At 39.9% G+C, this 23,620-nt stretch overlaps 1 protein-coding gene across 1 annotated transcript in view; it reads left to right on the top strand.

Moving 5' to 3' along the window:
• aacs (acetoacetyl-CoA synthetase) overlaps window positions 1-23,620 on the top strand; it is a 40,739-nt gene continuing 17,119 nt past the window's right edge. Inside the window, exons 1-10 of the mRNA XM_084025003.1 lie at window positions 1-289; window positions 1,239-1,342; window positions 3,142-3,262; window positions 4,499-4,612; window positions 8,862-8,959; window positions 9,999-10,113; window positions 12,798-12,879; window positions 13,011-13,164; window positions 15,781-15,861; window positions 17,058-17,182. Coding sequence (XP_083881129.1) covers window positions 151-289; window positions 1,239-1,342; window positions 3,142-3,262; window positions 4,499-4,612; window positions 8,862-8,959; window positions 9,999-10,113; window positions 12,798-12,879; window positions 13,011-13,164; window positions 15,781-15,861; window positions 17,058-17,182 — 1,133 coding nt within the window. The 5' untranslated portion in view covers window positions 1-150. The remainder of the gene's footprint in view (window positions 290-1,238; window positions 1,343-3,141; window positions 3,263-4,498; window positions 4,613-8,861; window positions 8,960-9,998; window positions 10,114-12,797; window positions 12,880-13,010; window positions 13,165-15,780; window positions 15,862-17,057; window positions 17,183-23,620) is intronic.

Here is a 23,620-nt window from a genome sequence, read left to right as displayed (position 1 = left end):
GCTCTGTAATTCCCCAGCCGTTCAAACTAAGTAGCTAGCTGGTGATCTCATTTTAACCTCAACACCAGCCCTCACTTCAGGTACACTTAGCTTACAGCGAGGCGCTCGCCCTAACCGGTGTTTGTCAGCCGACAGAGAGACGTGACAAAGATGTCTAAAGACATGGAAGGGAAGAGCGAGAAAATCATGGACGTGGAGAGCAAGGTGTTGTGGTACCCGGACTCAAAGAGGAACACACAGATGGACAGGTTTAGGATACAGGTCAACGGAAACTACGGACTTAATCTGGGTGAGTCGAGACGTCAGAGGATGGCGGAATACATACAAGGACACATACATACATACATACAGACAGACAGACATATATAAAGGGTGTGTTGTAATTAATAACGCTACAAGTCGGGATTTCATCGAGCCTGGGAAGCTGAATAGACACGCAGAAACTATCTCTCCCCTGCTGTCTGTCTATATATGTGGTGCAAGTTAGCCCATTAACGTTACCTCTACATTGCCACTGTGTAAAGCTATGCAATGTTTCAAGCTAGCTATGGCAATGTAAAGGCTGTACTCAGGAGACAATGAGTCCGCATTTAAACACATATCAGCAGGTGGTATTATTGATAACTATGTCATGTAACTCGCCACTCCATTTTTGTTCTCTAACAGTAAGCTGTTTACAGAACTGTGCTTTGTTTGGATATGGATGTTTGGATTAGCCCCGAGCCCCTCTCTGAAGACGGGTGTTTGCAGGCGATGGAGGAGCGCGAGCGGTTTCAGTTAGTCCCGTGTAATTTAAATGCTGAAAAACAAGGAGAGAGAGAGAGAGAGAGAGTGAGAGAGAGAGAGAGAGAGTGAGAGGGAGAGAGAGTTATGTAATTGGGAGAGGTTGGAGCATGATGACAGAAATGGAGTTGTTGTATATGTGTAATTACTTTCAAAACAGCCTGAAAACATTTACTTTCTATTACTCTTCTCCTCTCCAGAACGAGTTTATGTTTATGTTAAGCATCTATTAGCTAGTTTAGCAGCTGATAGAGAAAACAAAATGTTACTTAAATCAGTTGTTTCAAATGGTTGGGATCCCTCAATGTTGTAATCTAATGTAAATCTCTTGTTTTGCTTCAGTGGTACTTGTACTAATGTTGGTCTTTCATTTTATTCACAGCAACTTGACATTACATGTTTGACCTGTAAGATTGTTCTTAATCGATAATAATCACAGACTCTCTGTCCTCTAGCCAACTACAATGACCTGTACCAGTGGTCGGTGGACAGCTACCCAGATTTCTGGACAGAAGTGTGGCGTTTTTGTGGAGTAGTCTGCTCAAAACCATATGAAGAGGTGAGTCCAACCTCTGCTGGTAGACTGTATCCTGAAGAATGCTTTTCAATGTCATCCTATAATCTAACAGCCACTTTCACTATTATAAGAACAACTACAATCAATTAAAAATAGAGAGCATCTCTCCATAAGTGTTAGTGGAATGATCAGCATTTCAATTGTGACAGTTTTCTTTTTCTTATGGTTGTAATTTCCAACTCCGCAGCTTTGTCATAGTTCTAGTGCATTAACCTCAAACGGCCCTGTTCGTGTAACATTGTGAAATGGTTTCCAGGGCTGTGAACTTCAATGTGGCCATGACGTGCAATTATTATGTCACATATTAATTGCATCTTATGCCCACATTGCAGTTCACAACATGCAATTATTATATCACATAAACGAATCATGCAATGTATGATCCAAATGACAAAGAAGTTCTGGGATCCATCAAGTGTTTTCTTGCATGCAAAGTGTTTGTGTTTAAGATCAACATTAAAATATTTGCAGCACAGATATAGTCTGTGTTGTAACATACTGATCCTCTGGACTATCCGGAATGACATGTTCTCTCCAGAGCTTTCACTGTTTTTGGTTTCCTGAAAGCATTCAATGCTTCTGTAGGTTGTGTGTATATAATATAATATAATAGGCTTGCTATTTATGTCTTGTTGTCCTGCTCCAGCCGGCGTTTTTGTTTTGTTATTTTTAATCAGACTGCCTCTATTTCCTCATTCACATTGGTGCAGATATATAAGATGAAAACTTATGACTGACCGTTAAACTGTAAATATTACTAAATAAAGTGTGTGCTATGATTTGGTGAGAAGTCTGCCTGAGACATTCTCAAACGCTTTGTTGACAAAGCATGGTTGATGAAAAAGCATTATAGCTATAGCAATGTTAGAATTGCAAGTCTACACTAAAAAAACAAAACATTAAAAGTCCAGTTGGAAAATGGAATGCTGCTGATATTAAATAAATTAAAGTTTGTGTTAATTATTTAGTTTAATCTAAGTATTAATTTTGCTTCGATCCAAGATACAGCCATGCAGGATGTGTGATGTAATAAATGGTGTATGATGATAAGGAGTTGTCTGTGTTGTTGACACACCCCTTTTGTAGACATGAACTCTTTCCATCCATCCATCGTCTACCGCCTATCCTGTATTCAGGGTCAACATATAGAGACAGACAACCATTCACGCTCACATTCACACCTACAGGACATTTAGAGTCATCGATGAACCGATCCCCATCATGCATGTCTTTGGACTGTGGGAGGAAGCCGGAGAACCCGGAGAGAACCCTAACCGGGACTCAAACCCGGGACCCTCTCGCTTTGAGGGCGACCATGCTATGAACTCTTTCCACTTCACATAATACTTTGTTGAATTGTCCATTGTGTTGCCCACTGAATCCTCTCTTAGGTTTACAGCAGACTTTGTGGGGAATACAGGGAGCCAATTAACCAGTCAATCAAACATTATGTAACAGTGATTCAGAGTGGGCTTGGCTATTAGAGCCCAGGGTTGCTATGGATTATTATGACATGTTGTATTTCTTACTGTTTTTGTTTCAAGTGCAGTAACACACTCAGCTTATACGGTGGTCAAGGCATAACCTTGTTGAATATGTAAAGCAGTGTCCTTCAAATTTGAGTGCATTTGACTGCAGTGTATCTAACATTTCTATTTGTGTACTTAATTCTGTGCCAGCAAGAGCAGCACAGCTTTAAAATGCATGGGCTTTGTAGTTAACGATAATGGTGTGGCTCTGCTGTGTGTGTTCTTGGTGTGTGCTCTGTGGGTGTATACCAGGTGGTGGATGTATCCAAACGGATCTCGGATGTTCCACAGTGGTTTAAAGGAGCTCGACTCAACTATGCTGAGAACCTGCTCAAACATGCAGACCAGGACAAAGTAGCTATCTATGCTGCAAGTAAGTATATTAAGTATTTGATGCAGATTAAAAAAAGTTTAATGTACAGAAAGAAATGTGTGATTGTGCTGCATCTCCAATGTTGGCTTTATTGGTCTCTGGTCAGAATCAAATCCCCAAGCAAAAAAAAAAAACACAACTAGGCATAGGTTCATAATACAATATCATGTCATGATTATTCTGGTCAAAATAATTGCGATTCATGTTATTATCCCAATAATCACCAACATGTGCTTAAAACTCCTAAAACATACTGTAATCACTTTACATTTTCTTATTATGAAAGAAATATTTGAATTGCATCTTTTTTTAGTGAAGAATATCTTTTAGTGAAAAACAATCAAATCATTCTGAATAAGATGATCATAAATCTTGAGGGCTCCATGCATAAATAAAGGATAAATACATTTATCCTGTATTTTTTAAATCTGGCTCGAGCCAACTCACTTGACTATATTTATGATGATCCAGATAATGGTGAACTTATTTTGTGTTTTTTTTTTTTATCACGATCTGCAATTAAATCTTATATCAGCCCACCCTTAAACACAATGCTCATTTTTACTTTTATTCTCCCTCATGAAGCGCACCTTAAAATCATGCAGTGCAGGTTTCAGGTTTTTTTGTGTTTACCTTACTGACTGGTTCCTATTGTCTCATGTTTTTTGCAGCTCTTCTCATGGTTAATTTGACAAGATGTGGGTTTCTCCCTCCCAGTTTACCAGTATGAGTCGGGGAGTTGCACATACTGTGTTTACTTACTGTCACTTACTAATGGCTAGGTTCTTCTTCATTATTTGTGTGTATATACACACACACACACACACACACACACACACACACACACACACACACACACATGCACACTTCCTTCTGCAGGAGTTGTAATGTATTTATGAGAAAGCCCGTTGGCCACAATGCTCTGGAGGCTCTACGAATGTCAATTAACTTTTAGTGAGACTAAGAGGACTGTTCTTATCAGGCGCTGTCCTGCCACACTATCATTCTTTATATACCTCTTCATCTTCTGTCTCCATGTTTCTTGTTTTTTGTGGTTTGGATTTCAATTTCTGGGATATTAGTTATTGGAATTCATATCACTGCATAAATAAATGCGATAGTTCACACAGTGTTTCACAAATCCTAAAATATCCAAACCATTTCCAACCCGGCTTCCTCATGTTTTTTATTTTCTGTCTATGTGTCTCACTTGCTCTATCTCTTTGCGTCTTCCAGCGGAGGAAAATGATGAGATCGCGAAGGTGACATTCGGGGAGCTGAGGCGTGATGTGGCGTTGTTTGCTGCAGCCATGAGGAAGATGGGCATCCAGACTGGAGACAGGGTCGTAGGTGAGTCTCACATTCATTGCTCTCTCTGGCGAAACATGAGATTATGGGAAAAAAAAAATATATTACTTTTTCGATCAGCCAAGTGGTTGTTGAATGCCTACCAAATTGGTAGATAGATGAGTTGCTGTCCTCCTGACTCCTGTTTTCATCCAATCTTCTGCCTCCTTTCCTCCTCCTTACTTCTTTGTTATTTGAAACCTTGAGTTGGTCATGGGCTCTTTTGCTGTAACTCTGGTTGCTTGGGCTCTCTGGCTGTCTTGGCACAAGTCGTAGCTCTTGCTGAAAGTATCCATTTAGTTCATATTTGTACAAGGAGGAATGGCTGAGTATGTTTTTTTTCCTGCACCACCTCACTAAACAGTATATTCATCCAGATTCACACATTTATATTTGCAAGCTAAGCAGCACCGTTTCAGCTTGAATACATGTCGTATATATTTCCTCACGCAAGTGTCAAATGCGTTTAGGAGCTTATTACTTTTGTTGATCCATATATTTGGTGTTAAGAGGTTTTCTGATCTAAAAATACACACCCATACATACAATTGTTAACCATAAAAGAGTTTGATACATTCAATTCAGCAGAAAATAATTAAAATCCTGTGTCTTGGACAAAATCCATGGGTGTCAGAAGCCCAATTCTGTTTAGTATTCTCCATGTTCAGATTGAGGAACCACACCTGCCATGGAGCTTGTTTCCTGAATGGTGTGTATTATGTATAAAATGGGCATGTTTTCCTTCTGTTGAACTATTCCGACCTCATGAAGATCCAAGCGGGATGTGTGCAGGTGTTATTCCCCCTTTTTTCTGAATGTTCAGATCCACCAGAATTTATACTGCAGGTCCATATAATGCTACATTGTGTTTTTTTTAAAACAGCTCTCAGATACAGCAAAAGTCTACATGAGTGTCTAACTGCAGCCCTTTCTTGGTTTCATTCCCTGTTCTGACCATGATGCCACAATATCTATCGAGCTGTTTGCGCTGAGTCACTGTCACAGGCTTCAGTTACACAGAGGTTGTCAAATAGTAGCATCTCAGATGTCTGAACCATTCATTTAGTTGGATTGAACATATCCTACACAGGCATTTTTGTTGTAAATGTTTGTCTGGATAAAGATGGCAGAAAAAAGGCACAATAGTTCAGAGGTTGCAGAAAATGTGTGTGGATTAAAAAGGAAAGATTGTTCAAATGCTGAGCTAGAGAACATTGATTGGGTGGGGTGGGGGATCTGGGTTACACTGCCAGTCCTTAACCACTAGAGTTTTGACCCAGACATTTGGCACAAATGTAGGTATTAAATGATGAAAATCTGTACAAACTGTTCTGAACTCTGTCAACAACTATTACAAATATAAGTCACCTGACACAAAACTAGTTACTAAAGCAGCACCAGTGGTATGTGATTATGTTTTTCCTATTTAACTGTATTTCTACTGTAAAGTGAGTACTATGAAAAGTCCTCCTTAAATATAATGTATTATTATTATTATTATTATTATTATTATTATTATTATTAATAATAATATTAATATTATTATGTATTTGAGTGTTCAGAAAAGGGGTAATTGAAGATTGAAGCCAAGCCAAGGACTATATCCTGGCATACAGTAAAAATTAGTGGAAAAAAAAAAGAAAATCAAGGGAACTAAATTTGCTGGCCCACATGTTAAAACGGTTTCCTGCTTTTAATTTGAGGGTCTATGGCTGCTGTTCATTATTTCATATTGAACTTTGTTGTTCAGAAATGAGGGTGTGGGTGTGCATGCTCAGAGGAAACATTGCAGTGAGGAAATCCATTAGCTAAATGACTTTAAGCTCTCTGGGAATCTCATTAGAAAGAGAGAGAGAGAGAGATACCAGCTCCTTCATGCTTCCTTTCTCCCCTTTCCCCATTACTTTCCTCATACAAGAATGTGTGTGTGTGTTTTGAATGTGTGTGCTCACTGTGTGTGTGTGTTAATATCCTTAATGTTAGATGTCCTTGTCCCAAGGTTGTAGCTAAAATACCGTGTCAGTGCCTGTAATCCAGGAGATATATAAGCACTTAGCTGATGAAGCCAAGCAGGAAAAGGGCCAACCCAACCCAACGTGCACACACACACACACACACACACACACACACACACACACACACACACACACACACACACACACACACACACACACGGATGTAGTCTTATGATCGTGCACTAGATCCCTCGCTACGCCTTGGTCCTACCTTCTTCACCATCACCCTCCTTACTGTTGAATAAGCAGAACCAAGACAAGAGGTCACTAATATTAAATGTAGCAGCAGTAGCCTTGTTGGCTCTCCAAAATTGCCCCCATGGGGTCAACATGGTTTACCTCTGGTTAAGACACTGTTCAATCCCTCTCTTCTCCTCCAGGATTACTTGATTTATTCTAGCAGTATTACCAAACCAACTAGCCAATGATGTGTCCGATATATCCGTATGCATGATTAATCAGATAGGAGCAGAAATGTGTTGCTTTGCCATGTAAGCAGTGTTGTTACAGCATAGCAAGATAGTAATTCATAACAATAGCCACAGAGGCAGTCAAGCGTGTTGTAGTATTATGATCCATGACACTATTTATGCCAGTCCATATCATTTATGTGTCTGTGCAGCCAGAGAAGCAGGATGGTGATCTGTCAGCCGGAGATGTCACCCAGCCAGCATCCTGGTTACGAGCAGCAAGCATGAGTCAGCATAGCAACCATTAAAACCCTGATTCGTTATGATTGATAGGAGGTGACAGAATTGGTGCCATTTTCCGTTGACCAGGCAGAGTGGAACAAAGGGCTGTAATGTTGTTTTATCTTGTTAGATTAGATGCATGTTATCAACAAAGCAGCCTTGTTTTAATAGGATAAGAGCTCCTGTGTTGAGTCTGGCCAATCCATTATTTGTTATTTGTAGTCTGGACTGAAGGCCTGCATTCACATCAAGCATCTCAGATTCAGTGTTTAATAAGTCAATCCAGTGAAAACTAGAGGCATGCAGAGTATTGCAGTGAGAGGAAACTTGTATTGTTAATACTGGCTGAAATACAAGGGAAATCAGCAGAAATCAGACATAATATTCACAACTATTTTTTTATACGTTTTTTATAAGTAACTAAGAATTGTGTTTTTCGTTACTTGATTATAATCATAGTGAGCGATCATCCTCCACGGAGTCTGCCATGTTTGCACTGCCATGTTTCTACCGTAGCCCAGAATAGACAAACAGCTCTAGAAAAGAGCTTTATGCATGTTTATGTTACCTGAAGGCCACCATAGATTCTCCGACAAACTTGTAAAACTCTGGTAATGTGAGCAGCCGAGTGCAAAACTGTGGAAACGCCAGCTGCTGCCTGAATTTTGTTGCCCTAAAGTAGTATTATGGTATGGCCCTGGCCTGAAATAAAGAAATGTCCAGGCTTTAGGACATTCCTGCATCACTCTATTCAATTGGTTGCAATCTGCAACTGCAACCCAGGATGCCACTTAATCTACACCCTGTCCCTTTTTCATGGCAATTCATGGATATCAGATCATTGTTAGAAATTGAATATTATGCAACCGTATTCTGTGTTCAGTGGTTGACATCGTCTGTCTAATCTGATCGTCTAACTCTGTCCAGTGAAAGGAAGGTTCTTGCCTTGGGGCACGTATAGATCATGGAGTCTATCACTGCAGTTATGATCTCAGTCCTGCTCGTTAAGAATGAAATATTGTCACTGCCCTGGTTGACAAGATGTCTCCTCCCTCTCTCTTTTTACATGATCATTTTCTCTCTCCTCCAAGTCTTACATCCCACCCTCTTCGGTCCTCTCTCTCATCTTCTTCCTCAGTGTCCTCTATTGTCTCAGTGATGTGATCTCCTGTGTGGTATTCTGCATTTTTAAGACAGAGACTACAGAAGAAATCCAATTGCTCCTTTTATACTGCTAGATATCGCATAACCGAGATGATTTAAATTTAACAAACAGAATACTTGACTTACTTCAATACCAAACTGTGACATTTTGTTGCATAACTTATTAAAGGAAATGCAATGTATTCTGTGCTGTTGGGCACTTTGATAATACAATTGTAGAAATATCTGTCTGTAATATACTAAACTTTATGACATCAATTTGTTGATGCGTGTACTTTATCCTTTCTCTTTGGGTGTCTGCATACAACTAGAGCCTTTTTCAATAAAAGGAATCCCATACATTGCTGCATAAATGCAATTCTCTCCTCTCTCCTCCTTTAGGCTACCTACCCAATGGTATCCATGCAGTGGAGGCCATGTTAGCAGCAGCCAGCATTGGAGCGATTTGGAGCTCCACGTCTGTTGACTTTGGAGTTAATGTAAGGACTGTATTAAATGTTTGGTGGCTTGTATATGTTTATTTACATATGTGTCATATATTTGAGGTTTTTATTCCATTGTACCAGAACACTCTATGTTCGCATTGTACTTGTACATTTATTAGATTGTATTCATCATTAAATACATCATTAGATTTAAGTAAGATTTTAGTAGAAGCACATTCCTATGCAGAGGGGATCTGAGAGCCTAAATATCAAGGTTATTCTCCCAAGTACAAGTAAGTTAAACCAAGCCTATTTAATCTGCTGTTGTGTTTGTGGACTCTAAAGAACATCAGTGTGAGAAAAGTGTGTCTTCTGGGTACTAGTGGCAGTTTTTGTCTCTTTATCCAGGCAGAGTTTATGCCTCCATCTACAGCGCTGACCTGTTGTATTTTATCTTTTCTTATAAGGGATTCATTATTGTGGTAAAACTATTGAGTCACTGTTGTAAAGAAACATTTGCATAAAGTGGAAAAAGAGAATCCGCTTTATCAGGAGACGTATCTTGCATGAGTGAGCCTGAGTGTAGCTAAATTCCTCCTTCAAAAACGGCTTCCTCAATGGTCTTTTTGTCATCCTGGTCTCTACTTCTTATTTCTGGTTTGCTACTGCCCCACCAGGCAGAGCATAGAACTACACTTAAAAATAAAAATATATTTTCACCCCTTGTAGGAAGTTATTTGACTATATCTTTTCGTTTTTATGCGTTAAGTAGGTAGTAATGTAGAGATGAACAAGATAAAGGTATAGATTATGGTTTATCTTCATTAAATTCCTCATGAATTTTATCTTGAGCTCATCTCTTGTATCTTAATCACATAGTCCGGTGCTCTTGCCTCCTTCATTCTCTGCTTGGACTACAGTGCTCCTTTTATGTAATGGCATTAGCTGTAGTTGAGCAGAAATATGCTGCAAGTGAGATTAAATACTTAATTTAATGGCATACATGAACTACTGCAGTAAATTATGGATTTTGTTTTGCTTTCACAGTTTTCTCTTTTTAAATGTTTTAAACCATCTCTCTCTTTTGTCTCAGGGTGTCCTTGACCGGTTTTCTCAAATCCAGCCCAAGCTGATCTTCTCTGTTGCTGCTGTGGTTTACAACTGCAAAACCCATGACCACATGGAAAAGCTGATCAGTGTTGTCAAAGGTTGGATTACCATCATTTTACTAGAGATTTACTAATAGATCCAGCTTCTTCAACTAATGGATGTAGTACATTCTGAACATTTTCACAAGAGTGTCTTTAGTTAAAAATGCTAAAATGTTCCACAATGCCAGTCTTCTACTTTAGGTGTACATTACAATTTATAGCTCACAGTGGAACTACACATGTATTTTGGAACTGAAGTCTGACATTATTTAGTATTGAAGCTGCTTATTCTTCTGGTCAGGGTGGAAAAGCCTCTGAAGCAGCAGTTTACATGAAGTAGGCTACTCACTGTTTAACTTGCTCCAGTAATTGTGCCACTGGGTTTCTACTTTGCTCCATAAATTGTCCAATTTACTCTTGGGGGGTTGTGCTAATAGACAATGATCTCTGGGATTGAGCGATCAATAGGCCATTAGACGATGCCTTTGCCAATGTCAAGACGATATTTGGCTTGTTTTCCCATTAATGTATAAAGTGATTATTTTTGTAACATTAATAGGTTAAATTGAATTTGCCCGATCAGTTTCACAGCAGCATTCCTGGCATATAACTGGTACTTGCTACAACGACACACAGGCCACACCCACCCATGCTCTCGATGTAAATGACTAATTACTTATAACTAGGGCTGTACTGAACAGTTTAAAGGTTTGGAGTTTCATTCAAACATTTAAAATATATCATTATTAGCTTACATATACACTCACTGGCCACTTTATTAGGTACACCTTGCTAGTACCGGGCTGGACCCCCTTTTGCCTTCAGAACTGCCTTAATCCTTCGTGGCATAGATTCAACAAGGTACTGGAAACATTCCTCAGAGTTTGGTCCATATTGACATGATAGCATCACGCAGTTGCTGCAGATTTGTCGGCTGCACATCCATGATGCAAATCTCCCGTTCCACCACATCCCAAAGGTGCTCTATTGGATTGAGATCTGGTGACTGTGGAGGCCATTTGAGTACAGTGAACTCATTGTCATGTTCAAGAAACCAGTCTGAGATGATTAGCGCTTTATGACATGGAGCGTTATCCTGCTGGAGGTAGCCATCAGAAGATGGGTACACTGTGGTCATAAAGGGATGGACATGGTCAGCAACAATACTCAGGTAGGCTGTGGCGTTGACACGATGCTCAATTGGTACTAATGGGCCCAAAGTGTGCCAAGAAAATATCCCCCACACCATTACACCACCACCACCACCAGCCTGGACCGTTGATACAAGGCAGGATGGATCCATGCTTTCATGTTGTTGACGCCAAATTCTGACCCTACCATCCGAATGTCACAGCAGAAATCCAGACTCATCAGACCAGGCAACGTTTTTCCAATCTTCTATTGTCCAATTTTGGTGAGCCTGTGCGAATTGTAGCCTCAGTTTCCTGTTCTTAGCTGACAGGAGTGGCACCCAGTGTGGTCTTCTGCTGCTGCAGCCCATCCGCCTCAAGGTTCCACGTGTTGTGCGTTCAGAGATGCTCTTCTTGTTGTAACGAGTGGCTATTTGAGTTACTGTTGCCTTTCTATCAGCTTGAACCAGTCCAGCCATTCTTTTCTGAACTCTGGCATCAACAAGGCATTTGCGCCCATAGAACTGCCGCTCACTGGATATTTTCTCTTTTTTGGACCATTCTCTGTAAACCCTAGAGATGGTTGCGCGTGAAAATCCCAGTAGATCAGCAGTTTCTGAAATACTCAGACCAGCCCGTCTGGCACCAACAACCATGCCACGTTCAAAGTCACTTAAATCACCTTTCTTCCCCATTCTGATGCTCGGTTTGAACTGCAGCAGATCGTCTCGACCATGTCTACATGCCTTAATGCATTGAGTTGCTGCCATGTGATTGGCTGATTAGAAATTTGCGTTAACGAGCAGTTGGACAGGTGTACCTAATAAAGTGGCTGGTGAGTGTACATTGCATGCATGTATAATAGTCTGCCTTCTATTCCCCTCTCTCTGTTACTCTCTTAAACACACATACACAGTGAGCGATGTGGCACTCCATAATTGTCTCAGTCCGAAAGTCAAAAATGTGTTGAAAAGAGATGAATGTGATCATTTCCAAAGCTCACAACATGATTTTATCTCCCTACTCTCCTGCACGCTCCTGTATTAACAGGGTCGTCCAGCAGTCTGTCTGTGAGCTCGCCTGTTTCACTACAGGCTGATTCTCCTCACTCACTACGGTGGACAGAGAAATATAATCAATCAATCAATACCTACGCCTAAGAACACACAATAACACAAAATCACACTACTGATAATGCAAGCTGCCCCCATTTAATTTTCTATAAAACACTTTGCAAAGTGATACATGGGGCCCTTTGGCAGACCAGTTCTGTCTTGCTGGCCATGTTTGACCTAGACTTTCTGCTGACTAATAGAAATTAGACAAGTAGAGTAGGAGCTCCACTGGGTTTGTCAAATGGTGAAAATTAAACTGTCAGAAGAATTCATGCATAACAGATGGTGGATAGAATGTAAGTATGATGGAGGATTTGTTTATGTGCTACCACAGGAGTATCCAGAGAATTATTAAGCATCTTTAAACCCTTCACTAAATAAGATCGTCCTCTGTAAAGAACCAAAACGTGTTACATGTTACAGGTATTCCTCTGGGAACCCTCTTTTCATAGGGCTGTCGTGTGAAGCATCAGACTGTCTCTCTGTCTCTCTGTAGGTCTGCCTGACTTAGAGAAAGTAGTGGTGATTCCCTACGCCCGCTCCAAACACGAGACTGACCTCTCCAAGATCCCCAACAGGTATGTGTCTGTGGATACAATTACACTGAAGCGTTAAAACTGAGAAACTATATACTATATATTGCTTCAGTTATATTTGTTCTCAGACTAAATTAGTTTTTTTCCTTTTTTTAAAACAATCCTCTCCGCAGTGTATTTTTAGATGATTTCTTGGCATCGGGTCATGGCGAGGCCGACCAGTTTCCTCAGCTGGAGTTTGAGCAGCTTCCGTTCAGTCATCCTCTCTTCATCATGTACTCTTCTGGCACCACAGGAGCTCCTAAATGTATGGTCCACTCTGCTGGGGTAAGAAAAACACGGGCTCCCATTAACTCAAAATCATAAATATGGATCACTCGCCCTCTCTTTGTTGACACGGAAATGGCAACAGAATGACAATTTTGTTGTACATTTTTTTCTGCTCCACATGGGTTAGATGGAGCGCAGCTGTGTCTCTCTCACGTGCACACACATTAGCATGCGCCGGTCGCATCTGCTTGCAGAGCTCTCCAGGGTTGGCCCACATTGCTTTTGAGTGCACGCCATTTATAATACACATGTGAATGATTGGAAAAGAAGGTGATGTTTTCAATAAGGCGTATAAGGAACACAATAAGGAGTTTAGAGGAAGAAGAAAGAAATTCCAAAGTTGATCAAATCTCCCCGCAAGGTCCATTTATTAGCTGATTTGGAGCTTTTGATCATATCACATGACCTAAGAGCCAGAGCACTTTGGCTCGACTGTTTTCAACATGGCGGCTGGGTCACAGGCTTTCTTATTTTGCAGCTAATCAGGTTAAACATGCATCGACTAATAGGCAATGCAGTAGTCTTGATTGATATTTGATCAGCGCTGCCTAGTTTGGCAGTGCTCAGTTAACGAGCTGTGACCGACGCTGTGTTAGAGACACGTCTATCTCTCAGTACTTTTAGGAAAAAATAATCTTCTTAATCAAATCAAAACAAGATTTGATTCACTCTTGGTGAGTTTTACATAGAGGTAACTGTATGCCTGTGTCGTTTGTTTTTTTTTATTACATTTTCCACCACAAGGTGGAAGCAAACCTCCATCAGCAGATCTTTGAATGGTTATCCACTCCCAGCAGCTTGAATGGTGTTTTTCCCCCCCTGCTACATACCACATCTGAGTGAGGGAGAGTGTCAGATGAATTTGTGATTTCAAAAGGGCCGCTGCACTTTGAAGGCTGAAACACTCAATGTGTAAAACAGGTTAACACACTTAAACAAATGCATTCACACATTTTCATGAATCCATCCCATTCTAGCACACTGCTGCCTTCTGTCACATTAACTTTCTATCCTTAACTTGCTTGCATTTTCCCATTTTTTTCCACTTAGTCCTTATTTTCAGAGTCTCTCATTAGGTTTTTTCCCTCCTGCTTTATGTTTTGTTTCCTCTAGCTCATTCTTTTTCTTCCTATTATAGTATCCTCTTTGTCTCTTTCATTTGAGCCCCCTCCTTCTCCCCATGCCGCCGATAATTGGACTGTATTGCATTGGTGAAAACATTTCGTATTGCGTCTCTGGCAGTCCTCTCTGGTTCTTCCAATTAGCCCCGCCACTGTTAAGCTTTTTGCTTTGTTACTTACAGCTCTGTTAACATGCTGTCAGTAGCAAGATGACACGCACCAAAGGAGAGGTATGGTGACTCCGGCCAAAGATTATATGCACACACACATGGAGCACCAGGTTATGCAAATAGGAACATACGCATCAGGACTAAACTAAAACACACACAATCACACACATTCTTATGAGTGATAATAACATACCCAACTGCGATGGGTTGGTGGCTGTGGGAGAACTCACTTCAACACAACTCACCCTATATGTGTGCTGTGTGTATTAGTCTTTGTCAGAAGAAGTGTTGAACTTGAACTTTTAAAGAATAAATAACAATGAAGCAAGAAATCTCTGTCTGTATGAACAACCGTGTGCGTCCAATCTACTTCACACTTGGTGGGTGTATTCCTGGGTACCCAAGCAGTGTCGAAGTTGGTGCAATTTGGCCAGATGGTGGCACTAAAACAACAGATTCTACATTTGGCCAGTAATTATTGAACCTTAAGTCATAAAAGCCATAAAAAACGTTTCCCCCTGAATTATCTGGGTCCAGATGATTCTGTTCATATAAACCATGCTGCATTAAGATCAATTTTCCACCCTTTTGAATTGTGTTTTGGGTTTTTTGAGCAAAACTCTCGATCAAACCAGAAAAACATACTTCTTTGGATTTGTGATCTCTTGTACATTTTTTTTAATATAGCTCTCAAAGTTTGCTCAAATCCTGTGGGCAACTTTTAGATTACAAAGACATTTTTACATCTCCCGAACCACATTTGTGTGTGTGTGTGTGTTCACACATGTATTCCTGGGGACCCAAGGACGTGCGTTGTTGAATTTTGTGCAATTTAAACAGGCGTCATATTTAATATCAATTAACTTTTAATTAACGATCTTTAACGCTCTGCTGCAGAGGGCCTTTGTAGACTGCGGTTCATTGACTGCAGGTCACTTTTGCTGTTGGATGCTGGATACTAACGTTACAACTAAACTCCTCTTCACTTCCCTAGAATCAACAAGGGATGAGCAGTTGAACAATGCTGCACTTTCAAGGGCCAAACCAAGCAATCTGCCCGCTCCACATGGGCACTGTGCTAGTTCTTATAATTGAAGATGGAGTATTTTAATTACAGCCTGTAATATGCAGCCTTCTTTGGCATTCTGTTGCCTGTTACCACCAGCACAAGTTTGTGCTGGTGGTAACAAGTTTGTTGATAACCAACATCCAGACAGAGGTAGCAATCAACAAATGTCAATGTCATGAATGAAGGTATGAAGAAAACCCTGAAAACGATGCATTATCTCTTTCTCTCTTGCTTTGTGTCTCGGTGTCTGTAGGGCACGCTTATCCAACACTTGAAAGAACACATTCTCCATGGCAATATGACCAGCAGTGATGTCATCATTTACTACACCACGGTAGGTCTGCAACCTTTTCAGAATATAAATGGCGTACTCATGATACAAACATTTTTTTACTTTTCACCTCTACCTTGTTGTCCCAGCTCAGTTACCAGGAGGGATAGAATGTTATTGTATTGTATTGTATTTTTAATCATGAGCCTGGTCACAAAGACACACACGTAGGCACACATACGCACGCACACACAAGCGGATCTTGTCTAATGAGCAGCATTGAGTGCTGAAGGTCAGAGCTGTGCATAATTTTTAGTTGTTCCTTGAGGATTCTCGCTCCTTTTCATGATAAACACTGAGGAACATCATTTTCTGATGATTAGTGCTGCGTTATTTTGTCTGGTGTAGCGTGTATTTGTCTGTTTTCACATCATTAGTGAAAAATTAAAATGGTCTGGGTTTTTTGACACATTCTGCTGCAACTATTAACTATTTTCATCAATTATTCTGTTGAATATGTTAGTGAAATTGAATAGTTGTTACTCTACAAAATGCCAGAAACACAAAAACCCATCATGACATAGATCAATTTATTGGTTATCTGACCAACATCCCAAGCATCTCTTTACCAGAACTACATTTTCAATAATGTAATCAAGAAAAAAGTTTACAGACCTCACATTTCAGGAGCCGGACCCAGTGAATATTCAGCATTATTGCTTGATAAATTGTTGAGTGGTGACGGGGCATGTCACGTTACTTCAACGCCTGAGTTTGGATCAAGGCTTGTGTGTTGCATTTCATACTTTTCTCTCTTCCTCCATTTCCAGTCTCTAAAACAGTAAAAAAATAAAATAAAATAAAAAAGATCAGAATCAACAAATCACTGAACTGACTGCAGTATGGACACACTGTATACCATATTCTCTGAAGACAATTGTCAGTATAGCGAACCATCAATATGTGTGTATATTGGGGGTGATGTCAAAGCAGTAGCACAGCATGAAGAAAAAAAGAGAAACGCGATTATGTGAAGCACAGATGCATAACTTAGTCTGCATTTATCCATACTAATGAGAAAGGAGTGTTTATACCAGATAAACTGACCTGTGTGTGTGTGTGTGTGTGTGTGTGTGTGTGTGTGTGTGTGTGTGTGTGTGTGTGTGTGTGTGTGTGTGACTGTGTGTGTGACTGTGTGTGTGACTGTGTGTGTGACTGTGTGTGTGACTGTGTGTGTGTGTGTGTTTTGTTGTCCCAAGACCGGCTGGATGATGTGGAACTGGCTGATGTCTGCTCTGGCAGTGGGAGCCTCAGTGGTTTTATATGACGGTTCCCCACTAATGCCCACACCCAATGTACTGTGGAACCTGACAGACCAGCTGGGGTGAGTTACACACACACACACACACACACACACACACACACACACACACACACACACAGACAGGAGAGGCTGACAAAATGGACTGACAATGACTGAATTATTGTGCTGTTTTTTGCTTTCTGTTGGAAATTATCTTTGAATTTAAACTCCAACTTAAAAGTGCCCTTTGATACTACACTTTTGTTGCAGAGGCTCATTTCATATTCATATTTAGATGATGATGATTGTTAATGAAACATCTGAAAAAAAGTTTGAGAAAAAAAGAAAACATAATATATCAACATATTTTAACCAATGCCTATTGTCGCCTCAGCTGAGTGTTGCAGTTGCAATGTTGCAACCAGTTGACGTAAGTAGAGAGAGGATTCCTTTTTAATATAATATTTTGTGGAATAAAGAGCAAAGAGACGGACAGAGAGTACAGACAAAAACCAGACGATGAAAGGAGAAAGAGAGGTTGTGAGAAAATGGTTAAGGTTTTTTCCTCTGAGGTTTTGTTTTCACCCACAGAATTTATAATGTGTTCGCCTAATTGACAACTCTCACGCACACAAGAGCAGAGCCATGAATAAAGATTTCTGCTGGTTATAACATTCATCAAGAACAGAGACCTTCACCACCCGATCATTCAACAAATACTAATTATTTACTTACTAATTTATTACTCCTTATTTAAATTATATGAGAGAGGGGAGAGGATGTTTTAGTGTCAGGAATTTGCATCATTTAATTAAAAATAATTGGATTCAGTATTAGAAATACAAATTGCTAAATGCCCTAAATGATAATCAATGTCTCCGCTAGTAGGTACTTACCCCCTTGCTTTTCAGAACCGCTTTGGTAAAACCTCTCCCTCAGAGGCCCCACCTGGATATTAGTGACCTAAAAAGAAAATTACAGTTAATTCACCATGCTGCAGCCAGGATTTTGACCAATATAATGAATAGATCACATTAATAATAATACATTTTATTTGTTGGCAGCTTTCAGGACACATTACATTAATCAAACGTAAATAAAGGCAACACAACACATTTAATAAAAGTAAACCCGAGTCAGTAAAATGAATGGTTGTTCACTATTGATTTTTAACTCCTTGCCTTAAAGAAGGTCTATGACCAAGAGCTTGCATTCTAAAAAATATTTTTGCACAGATGATTGCAGAAGCTTTATGCTTTTAAACTCCTACTTACCTACAAAGCCTTACATGATCCAGCAGCTTCATACATCAGCCACTGCCTTTCATTTTCTGTCCCAACAAGAACACTCCGATCTTCCACTGCTGTACTGTTGAGGTCCTATTTTCCCACAAGAAATCTGGTGATGCCACTTTCTGTTTTTATGGCCATAAACTGAAAATTCTCCCCCTGGATCTGAGATTTGAAATTAAAAACACATCTTTTAAAGTTGGCTTTTAATTCCAATTATCTTTAATTGAATCATTCTTAATGTTTTGTTGTATTGCAATTGAATAGTGATGCTGTTTGGTTTGCTGTTTATTTCAGCACCTTAGGCTGCATCTTTGCATGAAATGTGCTATAAAAATAAAGTTATTATTGGTAAAGTTATTCTTGGAGGAGACAAAGGAAAACAAAAATGTAGAAAATGGAAACAGACTTTCTCGCCACCAGGTTTTACTTGACTGTAGTAAATGTATTGAGATTTGGATAGAATTGTAATTCTAGCTGCAGTTTCACATAACTTACAAAAATCAATCTCAAAGTTCAAACATACAAAAGGCGCTCCATACTTCCTTATTGATTAGGAAGGATGAGCTGCCTAGCCGTTGTTTTGAAAGAGCACTGATGTGTTGTACTCAGCTGAACAGGCTACTTTAAGTCAGCAGGGTCAGACATCCCTTGAGCGTGTGGTTATTGAGATTGATGGCGGTGTTATACATTTGGATGACTCAGGTCAAACTATAAGACAGCCAACACTTTACCATCTAGACCAGAGACTGTTCACACTATGAGATGGAGCAATGTGGCCATCACATGTGGAGATGAGGGATTACATCGTCTGATTTAATTACATAACTGGTTTTATCTGTGTCGAGAAAAGATTTAGAGGAGAGTTTGGTTCTGTGATACTAGGATTAGATACTGTATAAACCATCTACTATGCTGTAAGTTTCCTACATCCCCTTCACTTTTCATCATTCGACATATTTTCCAAAGTAGCATGGAGGATATCTACAGCAGATCCTCTGAGTAAGTGTCCGGATTCTCTCTATTACCACCACCGTCACCACGACTATAACAAGCACATGCTAAACCCAGTATTGATCGTTTCTTGTCTTTTGGGAGCTGCAATATAAAAAGAGGAAATGGGCAGAGACAATGGTGTGTAGGTATATGTGTTCAGGCAGAAAGTTAATTGGTTCAAATTGAATGTGTTCCATCGTTTACTTCTATGTACATCTGGGAAAAGGTATATAGGTAAGTGTGTGAGCTTCTTGAGAAGGTTGATTATTTTTCCGTTTATTATTTATTTTAAATTAAGCCTTTTGTCATGTTCTATTTAGCCTTTGCATTCGTTCACTCAGTCATTTAATCTTGTTTATTTCATACAACATTTCCTTATTTACCTAACTAATTTACTTTACACACATTCCATTACTGTGGCGTTTTACCAATATTCTTAAAGGACATTTCTCAATCCTAAAGCACCCTAACAAACTGAACCTGATGTGCTTTGAGCCGCACAGAAGTGCACTATGGTCAGCAAAAGTAAGTGATAATACAGACACATATTCAATGCAGCAGGGATGGCATGTTTCTCTCAGCAAGGAGTGGAGTAATGGGGAGAAATAATTGACACAGATGGGGAGTAATGAGAATTGCAGAGCAAAAGTACCAAATAAAAGTACTTCAATTGCAGAAACTCAGAGCAGGCTCTGTTTGTATAACCAGCGCTAATCTTCCTGTCCCAACTTTATTAGTAATTTAAATGATCAAACATCTTAGCATCTTGTTATGGTGATTGGTAAAAAGGACTGTGAGAGGAGGGATTGTGACCACTCCTAATGCTGTATAGTTGGGTAACATCAACAGTATGTTGGAGCTTTTCGTGACATAAATGTTCTAGTGTTTCGACGTTGCTACTTGTTTGCCCAACAGGAATTTATGAAAAATGAAAAATAGAGTGAACAAAGTTAGAGTAGTGTTAGCAAAATGATCCAGTTAGAGGATTTCATTGGAGGGCTGACAGTATGACAGATGAACACAGAACCGTTTAAACTGTGAGGAGATATTTGAATCAATTAAGATCGGATGTTGCCCACTTGGACACATTTTCCAGATCCCAGTGCTATGTGGAAAACTCTTTTGGGGGAGGCTGAAATTATAATTATTATTATTTTTACACCCTTCTTTCTTCTGAACTGAGGTAAGACATTTTAATCGGGGCTAAATCTGTCAGAGCTTTGGAGAGTCTTCAACTCACATTGAGGCTTCTTCTGTCTGTTGTCTGGAGTTTTTTTTGGGGGGGGGGGGGGGATTGTAATAACAACTTTTGCTGCTGCATCATGCATAACAAATGACGTTTCCCTTGAAACCATTTATAGCTATTTTACACAACAAACGTTCTGTTTACTGAACTAGATGATTGCAGATTTGCTTTTGAGAAAAAGGAAAAGGTGAAAAGAGGCATGGGGAGAGTCTCAGAAGACTCGTTTATTTTTTAGTTCTCCACTAGTTTTCTCTGCTTCACAACATATTAAGAATCTGCGTAAGAGAGACTAACTAATGTGAGCCACTGTAGAGGTTGTTCATGTACAATATTATTTAAAGACCCGTTTAGAAAAAAAAACAGTCACAAAATTAAAACAAGCTGTCATACTTCATTTTTTACCAGTAACATGTCATTTTCAATATACTATAGACAGAGGCTGCAATCTTCATACGGTGTCTCACTTTCTTGCATGTACCCAAACACCTAAATGCTCTCATAACTTCCCCTCTGTGTCATGCACGAAAGAGAGATGTCTGTTCCAGAAAGCAGGTTTAGTGAAAATTCTTTAAAAGTTATTTAACCCTGAGATGAGCACATCCTTCTTTTTGCGTGTGGAAGTTTTTTTTTTTTTAAATAATTATATAATGGTGTAACTCTGTGCACCCAGACAGCTGTCAATTGACATAATCAGTCACCAATGGAATATAATTCCTCATATTGTGTTGACTTATTGAACCTTTCCCATCACTGACTCTATTTTTAGATAAATGTGCATATGTGGATAAATACAAGCACTGCTATCTCTGCATTACAATTACAATGAAGGCTCCAAGGTATCTGAGCTTCGTAGATGATGGCTTTTTTTCATTGACCACGTACAAGCTTACCTCCGAGTGAACAAACTCGGGGTTGACTGAACAATCTCTTATCAGCTGTTCGGGAACCTTCCCATCTCAGAGTTCAGCTTAGAGTTTGTTAAAGCGGCTTTCTGGAAGCGGACCGTAGTAAAAACTAAATCAGCCTTCCTGGATAAAGCAAGAACAAGGTTACAGCATTCATACCCGTGACAGGTTCCATGTTTGAATGGGACTTTGGAGGCTCCTCTGTTTCCTCTAAGGATATTCTTGTCTCTCCATCTTTTGTCCATTATGTGATGAGCGGAGATGTCCCTGCTGCCTTTACTGCCAACTATAGAAATGTTGTCTCCTGCCAATGCACATTCTCAGTTATCCTCACATGCATCTTGCCAGCTCAGTTGCCATTTTAGACATGTGAGCATAATCATTTAAAATATCATCTTGTTGTGTTCTAGCTGCGTCTAAATGTTATTAACTGGAAACTCGACTCTTCATCAATTTCTTTTTACAGAGGTTGTTCAATCAATTACTAAACAACATCCATATTTATAAAAGTGCTTCATGCAGATATGGAGTTAATGTTTCATTTTCTGCCTTTGTGATTGCCTGCCACTGGGTTTCATTGTAGCACAATACACACTGAATACTGAACAAAACGGAAAGAGCTTCACACTACTAGATGACTAAAAGTGCTGATTGAAAAGTCATTTTTAACATATCAGTAACTCATTGGAGAACAAATTGCATTTGCAGGGAGGGGACTGTTTGTCAGAGGAAGCAACGGGGTTCAGAGGAAATTAATTTGATTCAACAGCACTAAAAATACTCTCGACATGCTATGGCGACTGTCTGTCATCCTGAACAAGCCCTCTTGTATACATGGAAATACTTTTGGTTTTATTGATTTTTGAAGGTGATGCAGTGCCTCACTGAAGTTTGACTTCATTAGCATTCATGCTCACAGTTGCAGAAGCAGCATTTCCATCATTTATGTTTGCAAATCAGTAAACAATTACACCATCAAACAGGTTTCAAACTGTTCCTCATGGTACCTGACACCTGAGAAGAGAGTGATGGTCAATTGTTAGATCCCAACTCTTGCAGGGCTGGAGGATAAGTGCGAGAGTAGTTGAGAAAACATGCACTGACAGGTGGGACTTCAATTGCTACATCATGACACGCATAGAGACACATTAACGTTATAGCTGCTCTGCGGCGCTCTGCTCTCTGTTTGGCTTTAACTGTGACTTATTGGCTCGGTAGCTTCCAGCAACATGTCTCCCTTGAAACTGACACGCATGTACATGTACACATGTACATGTACACACTCACCAACGGAGATTCACAGTTACTCCTCCACCCTCCATTCTAAACACCAAATTAGTAGCCACACCCGGCCACCTGCCTCCAATCAGTATAGACTGACCCTTTCCATGGTAGCCGGCGCCGGAACAAATTCAGACACGGTTGGGGGTTCAGACATGAGAATGGATAGGTAGGTGTGTGTGTGTGTGTGTGTGTGTGTGTGTGTGTGTGTGTGTGTGTGTGTGTGTGTGTGTGTGTGTCTGTGTGTGTGTGTGGTGGGGGAGGGGGGGACAGGTCTGGACCAAATCTATCCAGCCAGACAAAATATCTTACCGTGTATATATACCCTTATTTCTTAAGTAATGGTGTTTTTACTGTACACAGTATCAATGTGATCATGTCATATTTGCTGGATTAGACAAAAACAGACATTCAAGCTTGATTCCGATTCGGATTCACTGTGAATCCGATAAACATGTGAGTTAAAGTAACATATTCTATGACATAAGATGATGTAAAAGATGTCGAGGCATTTAAGTGGGCACAGCGGTGCAAAGGGCGAGGCATGCAGAGGCAGCGTGGATGAGGTGTGTGTCTCAGTAGGCCAGTGCACGTATTATTCACATCATTCCTTTTGAGATATTGCTTCTTTGCACCTTTGCCCTTTCAGCCCATCCAAGCCCCCTCTCCCCCCTCACCCTATCAATAACTCCTATTACCACTAATCGATGCCAACATCTGAGAACATTTTTCACTGCAAACCAATTCCTGGTTATTGAACAGTCAAGCATGAGACAGTTGTTTTGTGTCCCAGAGACTGATT

This window comes from Eutrigla gurnardus (genome assembly GCF_963514095.1).
Source record: "Eutrigla gurnardus genome assembly, chromosome: 13".
In the NCBI taxonomy this organism is placed as follows: domain Eukaryota; kingdom Metazoa; phylum Chordata; class Actinopteri; order Perciformes; family Triglidae; genus Eutrigla; species Eutrigla gurnardus.
Note: the sequence above shows the minus strand (reverse complement) of the source record. Positions and strands in the feature narration are given on the sequence as shown.